At 35.3% G+C, this 18,384-nt stretch overlaps 1 protein-coding gene across 1 annotated transcript; it reads right to left on the reverse strand.

Moving 5' to 3' along the window:
* Positions 1 to 596: 596 nt before the first annotated feature.
* Positions 597 to 15,853, reverse strand: Peritrophin-A (Peritrophin A). The gene is made up of 5 exons (XM_034985264.2): positions 15,762 to 15,853; positions 4,038 to 4,096; positions 3,363 to 3,525; positions 2,582 to 2,776; positions 597 to 826 (listed from the first exon to the last, which is right to left on the reverse strand). Exons 1-5 carry the CDS (start codon positions 15,805 to 15,807, stop codon positions 606 to 608), a joined length of 684 nt encoding a protein of 227 aa, XP_034841155.1. The 5' UTR covers positions 15,808 to 15,853; the 3' UTR covers positions 597 to 605.
* Positions 15,854 to 18,384: the final 2,531 nt, after the last annotated feature.

Below are 18,384 nucleotides of genomic sequence, written 5' to 3' on the forward strand. Positions count from 1 at the left end.
ACGAAAACGAAGATTTTGTTTTGCAATTTTTAAGCATACGAGTATAAGTAATACCTTTAATATTGAATAAAAATATTTGAGGCACTGGCGGGCAAAATGGTGTAAATGCACGAAATTAATTTTTATAAGAGGAGCAAAATACCGAAAGAAAGCTATTGAAACTTTGCTGAAATTATGCCGTTTTGATCGAAATCACGAACTTTGGACTTTTAGGCTTAATTGGAAATGAATTCAGAGTGGTGCGTTCAGTGATGTCAAGCATGAACTTTGGACACAAGTTTAGCATAGTTTTAGGCAGTTTTGCTTGAAGACATTTTCGCCCACTAAATTGAGATTTGTAGTTAGTGAGCCAAAAATATCGAATGAAAAAAAAAGGTGTAATTATACCGTTTTGTTCTCTAATTAACTTATTTACGTCTCGTACGTCGGTAGCTAATATTCTCATAAAAAGCTCTTATAAAATCTGAAATAAGTGCGTTAAGTTAAAATCAAAGGTGAGTTTTGTCCAACAATTAATAATCTTTTCAAGTTACTTTTTTAGATTAAATCTTAACCTAGTTAGTTATATTCGTTTTCGTTTAGTAATATGAGAGTTGTGTTATAAATTACGCGTGCGCACAATGAGGTACTAATTCCGGATCTTCGCAGGTGAGGTTCTGGTCATCGAAGACCTTGCCTTCTTCGCAGGTGATAAGACGGGGGTTGCCCTCCACACAGGTGATTAGCCTGTAGCAGTCCCCGGGCACGGGGAATCGGGGGAATGGCCAGAACTTAGCTGATTGAGTGTTCGCTGGTACCTTTGATGGGCATTTGAAGCCGACCACAGCTGTAAAAAATAAACATACCTATTTAACATTTTTTATGGTGATGGATGCCGTTGGAATTTATCAAACTCTTTTGTTAGTGCTCTTACATCACTACCAATGTTACAAATGCGAAAGTGTGTTTGTTGTTTTATAGTTCAATCAGGTTGCAACGGAGCAACGGATTGATGTGATATTTTGCATGGATATAAAAAACCTAGAGAGGTACATAGACTACTTTTCTCGGAAGATCAAAAGTTCCCGTGGCGTTTTTAAAAACCTAAATCCACGCTGGCAAAGTCGCTAGTACGTTACGATAAGAAACTCCTGTGCAAAATGTTATGCTTCTAAGCACATCGGCTTAAGCTGGTCACTTAGTGAGTGTTTAGAGTTTTATTAAGTTGACCAGATGATGCCCGCGCCTTGATTTTTCCTTAACAAAAATAGACTATGTCTGTGCCTGGGATGCAAGCTATCTTTGTACAAAATTTCGTCAAGATTGGTTTAACGGATGGGATGGGATAACATGATGTTAAGCTACAGACAGCCAGACAGGCAGACACACTTTCGCATTCATAATATACCTAAGTATCGATTTCATTAGTATTGTGCAACAGAAATCTATTCAAAAACTCGTTAAAATTACTCGTGTAAAAATCAAGTTTTTGTTTCGGACAATTTCTTAATCACCCAATTAAAATATTTAAAAGCATTAATAATATTAGGCACCTACTTAAAATAATAGCGGATGTAGTTATGTGACTTAAAAATATGATTTATTTAAACAAGGTCGTTTCTTCCTAATGAACTAAATGATGCAATTCTGTTTATTACGCCTACATTGTACTTGTCCTAATTTAGAAAGTTCTAAGAACAATTTTATCAAAATTTATTTGAAATTATTATCATTATAAATTATGAGCTCTTTATGCTTGCATATTATTATTGTCTGTATATATAGTTTAATATAATTAGTACCTAACTATATTAGCTGATTACCGCGAAAACGTGCACGTGGATTTAGGTTTTTAAAATCACATGGGAACTGTTTTGATTTTCCGGGATAAAAAGTAGCCTATGTCACTCTCTAGGTCCTTAACTACATACATGCAAAACATCACATCGATCCGTCGCGTTGCTCCGTTGTGTCGTGATTGAAGGACAAACCAACAAACAAACAGACTTTCGCATTAATAAGATTATTAGTATGATTAACTTCATAAAGATTCTTAATATTCATTCATAATGTGCAATTTAATATACGTAAATACCGCGACTTTAATCGCGTGAAATTTCACTATTTCCGTGTAGCTAATAGCCATTTTCCTAATATAAAAGTAGACAAGGTCCCTCCTCCAAAATGCAAGCAATTTTATTGTGAAAAGTTAACAAACAAAAATTATTAAATTAGTAGTATAGATTTTACTGTGCAGGCTGGTATTCTAACTTTCTTTGGTCTCAAGTGTGCCTCACACTAACGATCATGACCGCTCTGTCAGAGTGAACTAGAGTGACGGAACTTTCAATTTGATCCTGTCGATTTGTCAAATATTAGCTCTGGTGACGTGAAATCAAAGAAAAATGGGGCTACCTTGGGGCCACTTTCGCCAAATGGACGCCTACATTGGACGCCTGCCAGTGACGTCAAAGCCTCGACGTTTTATTAGAAAACTGTCGTGAACTGTGGCTCTGCCAAGAGCATGACGACAGAGGAGTACCTATAGATTCGATATTCGCCATACTAGTATAAACTTGATATATAATTTTTAATAACTGACCTTCAGGGTTACAGAAAGGCTGGAGTAGATCGGGCCAGTTGCATCCGTGGATGCGTTCGTCGTACACGAGACCGGGCGTGCAGGGCTCCTGGTGGGGTTCTCCGTAGGCGCACTTGATGTAGCTGGTGGAGCATTCTGCGCTGTCTGGGTAGATGCCGAACTGGTACTCGCAGCCAGGAGTTGAGTAGGGGGTCACTAAAAACGTCAATGGATATAGTTTTAATAAAAATAAACCGTGGATTTGATTTATACTAGAAGACAAAATAAGATGTAAAATATTAAGGTTATTATTGGGTGATTAGATCAAGGTAAAACTTTTCATACCGGTTTTAAATATAATAACGGTTTTAAATTAAATGTAAATAACAGAGCAAATTTAAAAGCGAACGAAACTGATTTCCTCATTTACAGCAAGCTTTTAACAATATTTATTAGAAAGGACATTCATTATAAGTGATTTCAATAAAAAATATAAGCAGAACTCTTCCATAAGCATCATTCATTACTGTTTAATATTTTGCAGTCACTGGTAAACTATCTCTGTTCTAGGAAGATGCTTCCTTAAATCCAATAGCTTTTATGACTCCGATCCCTTAACACAACTTTGGTCTGCAATAGATTTTTGACCATCTGGCTGCGACGTCGTGATCTTCATTGGTTGTCAAAAGTCGTCTAAAGAACATGTCTCGTCCCATTGATGCCAAAATCTATCTCCTTGATATCTTGATATCTCCTCCATTGAAGTCTGAATTGATGTTGAGTTAATATTTCCAGTACTTACAATCAGCCTTCCTCTCTCCGCACTCCACAGCCCAGTGGTAGTTGCAGTGGTTGTGCACAGCGCCTTTGCCGTCGAACAGTAAGCCATTCTCGCAGGTCTCTACAGTCAGGGTTCCGTTCGTGCAGAGGAAGAACTGGTCGCAGAGCTCAGGATGCGCGTACGCCTGTAAAATGCAAGATAAAATATTTAAACTTTCGCTCTTATATCTGCTAATCATAGAGAATTCTACAATAATTATGTTTCAACAAAACGTAATTCGTATGATTCGTAACTCGAGTAACCTATGGAAGGTTGAATGTATTTTTCTAGTATGGTAATCAAATCTTGTGAATCTTATTTACAGTTGAATAACTGTAAATAAGGATTTGTCACATAATATTATAATTACGACACGCGGCAACGTAAAATTATTTTGTACTAGGTAATCCCTGCGACTTTGCGTGGATTTAAGTTTTTAAAAATCCCAATGGGACTGTTTGATTCTTCGAGACAAAAGTAGCATAATTGGGGCCCTTGTGGCACTTTACTAAACTAAATACTAAAGCCACAAAGCAAAATAGAAAAAGAAAAAGTAGCCTATGTCCATCCTCGGGATGCCAGCTCTATAATATCATCTCTACATCATCTGTGTACTAATCAAAATCGCATTTATAATATCATGAAGAAGTTAGTTACCTGAACTCCATATTGCTCAGGACAAGCTGGTGCATTTTGAAGAAGTATCCCCGCATGCGCTGAAAATAGAATTAAAATGAGACGTTATTCAATTGAACAAATCTGATGTTACTCCATTTTGAATTGCCAAATTATTCGCAACTGTTTTCTACTTTTGTGGCTTTGGCTGCATTTATACAGGAAGTTCGTTAAATTCCTCCATAAATAATTAGATTTTACTATTATTTAATATCATTTTTATTATTTCGAAATTTCCGTGAAGTGTGGGTAAAAAAACTATCATATAAGTAAATATAATTTTAGGATTGAAAAATTAATCCTTAGCTGGAGTACAAATCACTTATGAAATGACTGCGTGGACTACACAAATTTCGAACCTCTATTTCACCCCCTTTAGGGCGTGAATTTTCAAAAATCCTTTCTTAGCCGATGCCTACGTCACAATAGCTATCCTGCATGCCAAATTTCAGCCCAATCCGTTCAGTAGTTTGAGCTATGCGTTGATAGATCAGTCAGTCAATCTATCAGTCAGTCAGTCACCTTTTCCTTTTATATATTTAGATTTGTCTGACTCGGGAATGCACCCAGGAACTTATGTTCCGCTGCTTAATCAGCTAGCCTTCGAGGAGCTTGCAAGTATAGTAATTACAAGAGTTACGAGGGGACAGACCAACATTCACAAACAAAGCAGGTTTTATTGTACCCAATGAACACGTTTGTGCGAAGCGTGACGTTAGGCAACATGATGTGAGGTCGATCGCGGCGATTACTTGTTTCATTAGTTAATTAGTTTGCTTGATTTCTTTTTTACGTGAGGTCGCGGTATTATGGAACCTAATTGTCTTACAATTTTAAAAGTTCATGTTTCTTTTTCTTCTTTATAGTCGTACTAGCTGATGCCCGCGACTTCGTACGCGTGGATCTTTATACGGGTGTTATTACGGGAACAATTTGATTTTTTGAGATAAAAAGTAGCCAAAGTATGTCATTCTCCAGGTCTTTAACGCGCCCATGCAAAAATCACGTCAATCGGTTGCTCCGTTGCAACGTGATTGAAAGACAAACCAACAGACAAACACACTTTCGTATTTATAATATGATGATAATGATGATGATTACTGATTACAATTAATAATGTTGCATGTTGTTAAGCAAATATCACTTGCTACCGGTGAAGGAAAACATCGTAAGGAAACCTGCATCCTTGAGAGTTCTCCATAATGTTCTCAAAGGTGTGTGAAGTCTGCTAATTCACACGAGGCCAGGGTAACAGACTATGACCTAACTCTTCTCATTCTGAGAGGAGACCCATTCTCAGTAGTGGGCCGGCGATGGGTTGTTGATGATGACATAATGTTGGCCGGAACCAAATAAGGAAACTCACAAAGCGTACCTTAATCTAAATATGGCTTCATCTATAGGACATTATACTCATCTAATTATTTAAATATAATCATAAGTTAGAGTCAAAGATGCGAGTGATATAATCAAACGTAATTCACGTACAGTGAAGTAAACAAGTGATTGGCAAAAACAATCCTAATAAAAAAGTGTAAACTATCAAAGTGCGACCCTGGTGACCGCTATATAGATCAATTAATAACTTAGATTGTACCTAAATTATTATGATTGGCAACTAACTTGTTAACAGTAACTATGTTTAAAACTTTGAATAACCACATTTTAGGTGGCTATTCAAAGTTATGAAAAGTCTCCGCCGAGTTTCTTGCTGGTTATTCTCGGTAGGAACGGCATTCTGAACCAGTGGTAAATTAAAACTGACTATTCATAAGCACTTGTAAAAAGTTTACATGAATAAAAAAACATTCTATTCTATTCTATTCTCGTTTTATCATCAGATTTTCGCTACTCAAATTGCTGAAAAAATGGAATTTGTGCTTTTCGTCGTTGCCATATGCAAAGGCATCGATTTGATGCCATTACACTAGTTCACACACACAGCACTACGCTCTAAGTTCTAAGTTTGGATCCTTCTTTTTTGCGTCCACAAGACACTAAATAAAAATATTTAAATATCTCGACCGTTAAAAGTGGGATTGACTAATTTTGAACAGCTTTTGAAAATCAAAAAAAAATCATTTTTACGAATAGGCCTTATTTTATCACTTTTCTGATTGGCAGTACTCCGTTCGTGTTCATCCTCTTGAACGTAAGAACGTCACGATATCGTGTATAGCTATCAGCTGGCGCATCGTTCACTTTTACTTTTCTTCTTATTCTGACAGATACAGTTTAAACTAAGTATTATGTAACGAATTGTATTTTGAACAAATATCTCAGATAATTTTAGATTCTTCTATTTTTAGGGGTCCGTACCTCAAAAGGAAAAACAGAACTCTTATAGGATCACTTTGTTGTCTGTCTGTTTGTCAGTCTGTCTGTCTGTCTGTCAAGAAACCTACAGGGTACTTCCCGTTGACCTAGAATCATGAAATTTGGCAAGTAGGTGGGTCTTAGGTAGGTAGGTATAACAGACATAAGAGGAAACATTTGAAAACCGTGAATTTGTGGTTACGTTACAAAAAAAATATTAAATTGTGATCATGAACTAATAATTAGTGTTTTCAATTTTCAAAGTAAGATAACTATATCAAGTGGGGTATCATATGAAAGGGCTTCACTTGTGCATTCTAAAACAGATTTTTATTTATTTTTATACATCATTGTTTTTGGTCTATCGTGCAAAATGTCGAAAAAATAAGACTGCAGTACGGAACCCTCAGTGCGCGAGCCTGACTCACACTTCCCCGTTTTTTTTAGCCTTTTCCACTTTATCTCGGAGTTAGGACATCCTTTTATGTTTTGGCCAGTAGATTAGCCATTTTTCAGGATTTTCTTTGAATATAACCAGGATTTTCTCTTGAAGGTGGTCTACCTTATGGATGGTAATGTCTTTACTTAGATGCATTTGAAACCAGTCAGGGTCTAAATAACGTATATTTTACGATTAGTGCGATACAGTGTTTGTTGGTGTAGTTTGAATGTTTTTGGTTAATGCAACAGAAATAAAAATAAATAGGTAGAGCGTTACTAAATTAATACAATATAGTTCCTAACTTCAGCATTAATGTATGAATTAATAATTTTTTTTCTTTTTTTTTTATCTTTTTTTGAAAAGAATATTAGCCATGTTAAATGACTAATATTCCCCTTTCCTCTCCAATTAAGCGTGAAAAGCTTTTGCTAGGAGTAGGTACGACAATAGTGCAACGGGCGGGGTTTGAACCGTCGACCTTTCGGTTTCAGTCCACTCCTTTACTTTTTTTTTTTTTTTTTTTAAGAATATTAGCCATATTAAATGACTAATATCCCCCTTTCCTCTCCAATTAAGCGTCAGGCTTGTGCTAGGAGTAGGTACGACAATAGTGCAACGGGCGGGATTTGAACCGTCGACCTTTCGGTTTTCAGTCCACTCCTATACCGGTTGAGCTATTGAGGCTCAAATTGTAAGTACATATTGGAGATTTAAGAAACAAAAACTAAAATTATTTACTTTGATCGAAAGATATAGAATAGCAAAAATATTATGTCGTATCTAAAAGTTACGATGTGGTTAACAGTAAATTATTTCCGTGACCTTGCTACACAATAAATGATTTGTAATGTCTCGAACACTCAGTCAACGACGCGACGTTATTTAACGGAGCCATTTTATGGCGCATAATCGCTTTGTTAAATATTAATTTATTACGTTAATCTATCTATCAACGCACAGCTCAAACTACTGGTCGGATCGGCCGAAAAGGCATGCAAATGCATCCAATCAATCATAACAATTGAGATTGTCATAATGATTGGTGCAGGTTTTACGAAATCGACCTACCTACTGATTATTATTTGCAGCAATATGACAACTGCACGAAATATTAAAAAAGTTAAATACCTACTGCAACCCAAATTAATAAAGTAGCAACAAAAGCGTGTTCTTATCGCCCCATACATGTAGAGCGAGCGAAAGTAGTACCAATGAGTGGTCAGCCTTGGTACGCAACTGTCCGGTTGATAGTGCTGTCAGATTACATGTTAGATACTCTTGTATCTGTTAAGTTTTTATGTAACTTTAGTGCTTTAACCACAACCACATGGTATTATAAGTCACGCAAATTGCTAATGCGCGTGACCGCCGTTTTAGGGACGTCTGCACTAGACTGAAGTTTGGAGCCGATGTTATATTTTTATTTCGGCTGACGTCAAAATGACGTCATTTCGATGTTAATGGGACATGGTTCTAGCGCAATAGCAATTTGCGGGACTTATAGGTATAAAGCTTTTGCATTGTCATCATAATATCTATAGTGTGGATTCTTGAAATCAATGTCTGAAATGTTATGACTCAAAACATAGTTTGCAAACAGATTTGTAACTTAGGGACTATAATAGCTATCTGCATGCCAAATTTCAGCCCGATTCGTCCAGTAGTTTGAGCTGTGCGTTGATTTTGGTTTATCCTGGATTTTGTGTAACAAGCCTTAGTTTTCAGCCGAGATGAAAAACATGCATATACTCGCAATGTTCTAGAATCCAGGAAATAAATAAAAGTGAACATTAGTCCATTCATATCAATTTCACAATGTACACAAATAGAACGTAGGTTACAACGAAATCGTCACCAACTTTTAGTTTCGAAATAAAGCACCAGTTTAACAAGTATCAATGAACTTATTATTTTGAAAGGACTATTTCTCAACAGTTTAATGAAATTGCTGTTATCCAGTTGCAGGATTTCAACACTGGTTTAACATTCATGTTTCCGCCTTCAATTCACCGAAAACTGTTTAGGAGACAGAATAAGATAATTTCGGATTATTGCAATATTGCTAGTAAAGAAAAAGCTATGTAATTTATTTATATATGGAACTTATAATATGTGTATAATCATTGGTGCGATATTTAAAAAAAAAAAAAGAATAGCGAGCAAACGAATAAAGTGGTTCGGGTCACCTGAACCTGATGTTATGTGATAAGCGCCGCCCATGAATATTTGCAGTACCAGTTTTACCAGATTTACAGATTAAGAGATAGTATTTTACTTAACTAGATGATTTAGGTTTTTTTAAATCCGTGGGAATTCTTTAATTTTCCGGGATAAAAAGTAGCCTATGTCCTTCCTCGGGATGTACCTAAGCTAACTCTGTATTAAACTTCAATAAAATCGGTTAAACAGTTGGGCCGTGAAAAGCTTAGCAGACAGACAGACACACTTTTACATTTATGATATTTTGTCAAAATTGTTAGTTTCTTTCTTTTATAAAGTGTTAATGAAAATATAGTACTTAGAGCTCTTTTATTTTAAAATAAAACAAATCAAACAATTATATTTTATTATATAACAATAAAACAATTATTTATTGATGCAAATTAATATCTGAGTACCTAAATTCAAAATTGAATAAAATTTCAGACTCCAAATAAGATATTTTCAAGTAATTAAGTAATGCTTAAAAGGCACCTAATATTATTTATGTATGTACAATATTAATTACACATAAATGAAAGTGTGTCAATCGCAGATTAATTTTTTAACATTTCAAGGTATTTATTAAAAATATTCATACAGTAGAGAACCGACGTTGTGCCTAACATGGTCCACATAACTGTAGTTAATAATAATGTATTTATCATGAGATTGAGTATATTTTCAAGTTTTGAATAGGTAAATAAACAGGCATAGAAAGAACATGAATCGAAATAAAAGAACTTTCTCTAAAACTAATAGGTACATAATATTTGAACTTGTACATAGATTGACGCACGTTTGACACAGTCAAAGGCTTTTATGTCGAACAAAGATATTCGATAACAAGATTGCACAAGCGCGGAAGACGTAGAGAAACCTGTTTGCATCTCGTAAAGTTATGTAATGATGCCGGGCACCGGTGATGCCTCGGAAATGTCCATTATCCTAGATTATACTAAAATAACCATACCTATACAACTGAGGCCACTAAAAGGTGTGTGGGAATTCATTTCCACACTCTGCAACCTTTTAGTGCATATTATGGACTACCGTATGCTCGCAACTTCGTCCGCGTGGACCACACAAATTTCAAACCCCTATTTCACCCCCTTAGGGGCTGAATTTTCAAAAATCCTTTCTTAGATGTCATAATAGCTATTTACATGCCAAATTTCAGCCCAATCCGTCCAGTAGTTTGAGCTGTGCGTTGATAGATCAGTCAGTCAGTCACTTTTTCCTTTTATATGTATATTCAGATATCTCAAAATTTACAAATGATCTTTATACTTGGACCTACCCAATTAATTTGTGCTATCCTTATCTTTCAATCAAAAGATGTGTAACTTAAAAAATCTTACCTGTACAGTATATTTCAGTGTTTTGATTTGACTTAGGGAAAACAACCTTGGCTAATTTGTTGAGATCACGTGAATATTCTCTATTAGTGACTTTTGATTCTTTCAATATGGATGAGTCAAAGAATTTACTCTTAACTACCTAGATAAATTAATATACACCTATTTAATTGCTATATATAGGGTGTGCGGGGCGTCCCCACCTCGATTGCTATCTCAAACTGTCGCGTACTATAAATTCTTTGTTTTAATATGTAGAATCTTCTAATACAATAATTACATAAGATAGTAAACACAATGCAAATGAGAAGGTAAATCACGTAATTTATAATGATTCAACTCTGCACAATGGGAAGTAAACATCATTTGTTATTCTAGACGAATAGTACGGAGAAAGCTTTGTTTATATTCTCAAAAAGAAAGATGCTATAACAATGAAGATGTTACGAACGTTATGCGCTTTAGGAAATTGCAAAGTGATTTTTTACAAACTTTGCTTATCTCACAAAAGAAAGTAATGTACATACGCCTTTAGAATGAATTTTCGGCTTTGTAGAGCGTTGTCTCTGTCACTCATACCTATATGACGTTTTGTCGGTCTCAATGACATGGACAACGCCCTACAAATCTGCTATCTCAAATGTTGATGTGCATTACTTTCTACCGCGTACTGTAGTTCTACTGAATTTAGGTAAATATTTACTTATAAACTTTATGATTTTTTTATTTTTTTATTCAGATACAAGTTAGCCCTTGACTGAAATCTCACCTGGTGGTAAGTGATGATGCAGTCTAAGATGATAGCGGGCTAACCTGGAAGGGGTATGGCAGTTTTTATTAAACCCATACCCCTGATATGTTCAAAATGTACAAAAATAAATAAATTGTATTTTATGTAACTCTGATAGATTTTAAACAATGGCTTAAACTTTTCTCATTCTGAGAGGAGACTCATACTCAGTAGTAGTTCAGCGATGGATTGAGAATTGAGATAATGATGATGAAATAGTTTCATTAACAGCTAAGTATTTCTATAATTCTTATGAATAAGATTTTACCAGTATTACAGTTTTTTTAATAAATACCTAGCTTCTTACTTTGTAATTTTTTTGAACTGTTTTGAGAGCGTATTTAAATAGATTAAGATGAGAAAAATATTTCTAAAACCTACTAGATTTCTCTTTTGTCTTCTTAAATATTTTTTTGAAATCCTCATGGGTTATTTAAAATCCTAAAATCTACGCGGATGAAGTCGCGGAAAGAGCTAACTAAATTATAATCATGTAAAGCTATTATTAATTAACGTACAATTTTACGTTAAACGTATTTATTTGTAAGCAAATATTAGAGTGTAATAATAGGAATCTTAAAAAATCGCGCGCGTTGAACTCTTTTGTATGGAAAATATACAATGGTTGTATTTTCCACGCTACGCTACACTTTGAACATTGTAATCAGTCAATGCTAATAGATTTATTCGCTACTAGCTTATGCCCACGACTTTGTCCATGTGGACTACACAAATTTCAAACCCTTATTTCACCCCCTTAGGGATTGAATTTTCAAACATCCTTTCTTAGCGGATGTCTACGTCATAATAGCTATCTGAAATCTGAATGCCATATTTCAGCCACCCAGTAGGTAGTAGTTTCAGTATCTAGTCCATATCCTCGTAATTATTTTTGCAATACAATAAGTAGTACCTAAGTACGGCAAGTTTAAAGGAAACAAACCTTACCGTGCAACATAATTAACTTTTGTGAAAGTTTTGATATTTAACTAAATAATTGCATTTTTACACAATTACGACTTACGACCCACATACACAATCAATTAAAAGTTTGAGGTTAAAGTACCTAATGATTAATGACAAATAAAAAGCCTTTCTATCCTAAATTAGGCCATAATATGTTGACCGTATTTTGGTCAACTTTTTGTATTTCCCTAATACCTTGTAGGCAAAAATTTGACCACAAAATTGTCTTCTGTAACTGTATCGACCTTTAGGGTCATACTTATTATATAGGGAAGGCATGACGTATTGGTATAGTTAGAAAGTACTTCCTACTTTTAGTTACTGTACGTACAGATATCTGGTTCTCTCTTAACCTCTTAATATTTTAATTATAGCCAGGAACCACAACCAATCCCAAAACACAATATTGACAGCTGCATAAAATATACTGTAAGATCTTTGAATTTAGGTACCTACTTGGAGTGACCTATTGAAGTTCGTTAACCTAATTTCACAATTTTTTTATAGTTATGTCTTTTTATATTATAATTCTTGTTACAAATATTATTTTTAACCGGTCAACTACTTGGACAGGTGAGGTGAGGGCCTTGGGTATGAACAATTCCGGCCCCCTTTCCAATTAGTTGGGCAACACGAAGGAAATTATTAGCTGAGTTTACAATGAATTAAATACAATCCAAACGCAACAAAATTCTATGATCGATATTGTGTGGACCAGCATCCTGAAAATAATAATAAGAACGCGCTGTAAGTACAATGATTTTAAAATCTATGGAAAGTCTTCTTTCGGAATTAAAAGTATCTAACTTACATTCTGTATCTAGTAATTAGTTAGTATGCAAGTTATCTTGTGTGCCAATTTATTTAAACATGGTTCAGTGGTTGATCCATGAAAAGATATTTCACAGATCTAGAGCTAGACTGTCAAGCAGAGGTACCTTCACATGTTTACTATAGACTAGCTTATGTCCGCGTGAACTACATAAATTTCAAACCCCATTTAACGCACTTAAGGGTAGAATTTCAAAAAATCCATTCTTGTTGGATACCCCCTTTTTATAATGAACACACCCTCCAAATTTCATGTTTCTAGGACCAGTGGTTTAGGCTGTCCGTTGATGTAAGTCAGCCAGGACTTGGAATTTTATATATGCAGATAAGAAAAATCAATTACACTAAGGATCAAAACTTTACTAAATAGTCTGAGAGCACATCCAGGTTTAAACAGCAACGAGCTATTAATATGGAAACAGTTTAGTAAAACCTAAGTTTCAAAACTATATTTTGTAATTTAACCTTAAAAATGCCTGTCACTGAAATGAAGTGTTGTAAAAAGCATTGTTTTAACCAAGCCTTAGTAAACATTGTTTCATTGAAGTAAGTAATTGTCCTAGAAATCGAAGGAAGTAATTAGTTTCAAGTACTTTATAAGTAATTTATTTTCATTATTAAGATTATTAGTAGTAGACGGGAAACAGAAAATTATAGAGTAAGTTAAGAAGATCATTAAAGTTAGATTAAGTTTGGTAGGTAATCGTATTAATTGATGAATGTAATCAAATAATGTAATTGTTTAAAGAAACCCTTGACTGGTATATCTGGTGGTAAGTGACGATGCAGTCAAAGATGGAAGCGGGATAACCTGGAAGGTGTATGGCACTAATCGGCTTTTACGTGGCATATTATCGGTATACTAAAATTGCTATAAAATATAAAGTAGAGGAGTAACTAACAACTCACTCATCTCAAAAGACCTAAAGTGAGTGAACTCTGAAATTATAAATTTCCCTCAACTTGAGCCTCAATAGCTCAACCGGTATAGGAGTGGACTGAAAACCGAAAGGTCGACGGTTCAAACCCTGCCCGTTGCACTATTGTCGTACCTACTCCTAGCACAAGCTTGACGCTTAATTGGAGAGGAAAGGGGAATATTAGTCATTTAAAAAATGGCTAATATTCTTTAAAAAAAAAACCCCCTGCCAAAAATTGAATTTGAGACCTCTTATTTATAAGACCACATGCTTAACACTGCGCTCAAAACTAAGACAATACTAAGTATCATATCAAACAGGATTTTTAAGACCCGATTCTAAATGATGAAAATTAGTAAATAATATAATGTAATGAAATCTTTGATAAAATATTTTTTACAGGTGTGGCTTTAAATAAGTATACGCAATCTAAGTTAGCCATTTGTTGCGCCCGTGCACCAATCAGTTATTTAATATGCTAGACCCTTTCCAATCTTGGGCAACCAACGTCGAAGGATATAATTTCAGTGTTTGCAAAAAACTTTATGTTCGCGTTTGAATGACTTCAATATTTCAATGTCAAATTTTTCTTAAAACTGAACAAATGGATATAAAATTGGAACAACAATTTGTTGATTGAAAGATAATCTTACATAGATAGATAGAGGAATATTATTATAGAACAAAAGAAATAAGGAATGGTTTGATCTATAAACCATACATACTTACCAAGTTAACGAAATAATTAAAAAATAGGTAGTAAAAAATTTGCTCAATAAGACAATATTTCTGTGCACAGCTATAGCTTTAATTGTAAAGTTAGGAAACGTGTCACTGGAAAATGACAGATTAACTTCAAATCTCAAGTTCTTGTCCTCATTTATTTTAGCCTTGGTCACAACTGATTAATTATTTTGTGTACAACATATTGGATAGTTATCATAGTCACGTCACATACGCCCTACAGGTCCATACAAATTAATAAAATCGCGTAGTAAAAATCAGTAAATGGCTATTTTGAAAACAAATAAGAATGCGTGCTTTTGTATATTAAATGGCATTTAATATGCTACCATCCAGTTTTTAATCTAGTAATACGGGTTTAAATGTTATATAAAACCGATTAAATACTAGTTATACGTAAGTATATGTAATATATTATATTGACGTTGCGCGGCAAAAAGAATAAAATAGTTTTTAGCCTCGAAGTAAATCAATTGGTGATCTAATCGTCATCAAAAATGTACGTTAAAGGTCAAAAGAATTATTAATTAAAGTTATTAATGTACTGATAGGTTACATGTGTATAAATATGTCATTTGTCTTAATATACTAAAAGTTGAGATAAATGTACAGCTAAACAGCAGAAATAAAAAAATGGTGAAAAGGAGTATCATCTAGTCTTGCTACTCTTAAAAACCTACTTAAATACAACCCTTAAAATATTTTTAGAGAGTTTAAGATATTCCCTAAAGGATATTTCAAGTGTTTACGATTTTAAAACTAAGTTACTACGTATTTACTGAGTAGGTAATTATGATGAAGTATGAGATAATAGAGCTAGTAAAAATAACTCAAGCTAAACAATCTAAGACGTAATTATGATTGAATTACGAGCAAAATTTTTCAATGATTATGAAGGATGTAAATTTTTTTAAGTTATTACCACTTTATATCGTCATTAAACATCAGGGCCTCTAACAACTTGAATGTAGTTTTCACGCAGGATGAGGGTTCTGAATTAAATGGAGCGACTGCGTGACCTTTACTAATTAGAAAAATCTTTTAAGACATTTAACCGTGTTTATACTTTTAACCGTGACAACTCGGTGGAGGTTAAGATTAGGGTAGGTTGTTAATATAAAAGTAGGAATAAATTCTTACCATAAGCAATGCAGAGGGTTAAAATCGTCAATGCACTATAGGTCATGTTGTCTGTACGTTGCGACGTCCGCGCGTGTTACTTGGCCCGGCAGCACTGGCGCGTGCGCAGACAACGGCCACAGCTACCACCATCGGCGCGGTATGTGTAGTGCTTGTGGGATTTTCTTTTCAATACATGCTGCACCGAATTCGCAGTTTCAGTTTCATAAATATAATCAGTATTACCCTTATTACAAATGGGAGAGTTTGTTTGTTTGTTAGTTTATTGGTTTGTTGGTTTGTCTTTCAAGCACGTCGCAACGGATTGACGTGATTTTTTTCATGGGTATAGAAAAAGACCTGGAGAGTGAGATAGGCTACTTTTTATCCCGGAAAATCAAAGCGTTCCCCCGTGATTTTTAAAACCTAATTCCACGCGGACGAAGTCGCGGGCATCAGCTAGTCGTTTGATATTTACAAAAATGCGTTTTAAACAATTAAATTAAATATCAGTTGCTTTGACGCAGAAGGAAAAAACATTGTGAGAAAACTTGCATGCCTGAGAGTTCTTTATAGCGTTTTCAAAGGAGTGTGAAGTCTGCCATACGCACTTGGCCCGGGTGGTGGACCATGACCAAAAACTTTTCATAGAGCCTGAGAGCTAGAGACCCTTGCTCTGTAGTGAGCTGGCGATGGGTTGATGATGATTGGAATCACGACAACAGCTATACATTTACAAACAACTAGTTATACATAATTACAGACAATTATGATACAGTGGGGTTTGATTTGTCGGATTCGTCTACTCTCTGACGATTAATCTATTGAAAATTGTAAAAAAATTACTTATAAAAATTATTGTACAAGTATTCCACCTATCGTCGTTAGTATCGTACAATATGTACTCATGGGTCAATTGTTGTATCCCCAAGTTGTAACAACACCTAGGTACATTTAGATGACCTCTCTGGCGCAGTGGTAAGTGCTGTGGTCTAATTAGTGGGAGGGTGTGGAATTTTATAATTTTTAAATGTCTGGTCTGGTCTGGTGGGAGGTTTGGGCCGTGGCTAGTTACCACCCTACCGGCAAAGCCGTGCCGCCAAGCGATTTAGCATTCCAGTACGATGCCATGTCGAAACAAAAGGGACATGGGTTTAATAAAAACTGCCATACCCCTTCCGAGTTAGCCCGCTTCCATCTTAAACTGCATCATCACTTACCACCAGGTGAGATTGCAGTCAAGGGCTCACTTTTATCTGAATGAAAAAACATTTTCACTGTTTCTGAAACAACTGAACGTAGTTATGAAAAGCGGGCTCGTACTATAAATACAGCACCGGAGTTTGAATTATTAACTATTACGAAAACGGGCATACACCTCGCGGCGTGCTTTGTGTGACAATATCTCATTGATTCTGTCTCACTAGAATGGACATGACAGAATAAGTGCGTAATACGCGGCAGATAATAATATACATCAACCTTTAGAATGAGATTTTGGCTTTGTAGTGCGTTATCTCTGTCACTCATACCTATGTGAGGTTTTGTTGGTTTCAACGACAGAGACAATGCTCTACAAAACCGCTACTTATCTCTTTTTCTGTAGGTCGATGTACATTATTTTCTTCCACGTACTTTAGTTAGTTTTGCACTTCGCTGGCGCAGTGGTGAGTGGATGTTATACATGTGGGAGGTGCAAGTTTCGATTCCCGGCAGAGGTAATTTGGGACTGTAATTTCTGAATTGTCTCTGGTTGAACCCCAATTCGCTCCGTAGCACGACTTTGCTGATAGGGTGTTAATTAACTGATCACGGCCTATAGTATAGGGGTCTTCGGTCGTGGTTGGTAACCACCCAAGCGATTTACAATGCCGCGTAGAGTTGTCATTTACCACCAAGTAAGATCGCAATCAAAGAAATTTTCATAGAATTTTCAAAAATCCTTTATTAGCGCATGTTTACATATTAACACTTAGCTGTCTGCATGCCAAATTTCAGCCCGATCCGTCCAGTTGTATTAATAAATCAGTCAGTCAGTCAGTCAGTCAGTCAATCAGTCAATCAGCTTTTCCTTTTTTATATATAGATGTTCATGGCAATTTTTACGCGACTCGGTTGTGCTCATGTAAAAGTTGCGGGAGCCAGTCACACCTGTCACAGCCACGCTCGCGAGTAAAGGCCGTTGTACGCCAGAACAACAGGAACAATACCTTGAGGCATGCCACAAAGATACATATGCTGCAATCATTTTAAATGTAGCATGTATTATTGACAAAATGTCGTACCGGACTATTCCAACTCAGTAGCACGATGTTGTCTCGGTCTAAAATAGATGGCCGCATGCTGTTTAAAGCCGCAAAGTTAATGCTCCCATTTGTAGCTTACCATTATCACATAAGCAGTTGTTTCAGCATATCAAACAGACTAGGAGAGGTACAAAATCATGACCTGCTACGTTTTGTTGTCTGGCTATCTCCACAGGCTCTCCCATAATTATTTTGTAGAACCCGACACCCGAAGCTCACTCGACAGAGACTCGCAAAAGACACGTTTTGAGAGCATACATAGAGCGTGTTCGCGACTAATAATACAATTTATAAAGTAAATTACCAACTTTTTGTAGAAAACCAAATTTATCTGAAAT

This window comes from Maniola hyperantus, chromosome 4 (assembly GCF_902806685.2).
Source record: "Maniola hyperantus chromosome 4, iAphHyp1.2, whole genome shotgun sequence".
Lineage (NCBI taxonomy): Eukaryota > Metazoa > Arthropoda > Insecta > Lepidoptera > Nymphalidae > Maniola > Maniola hyperantus.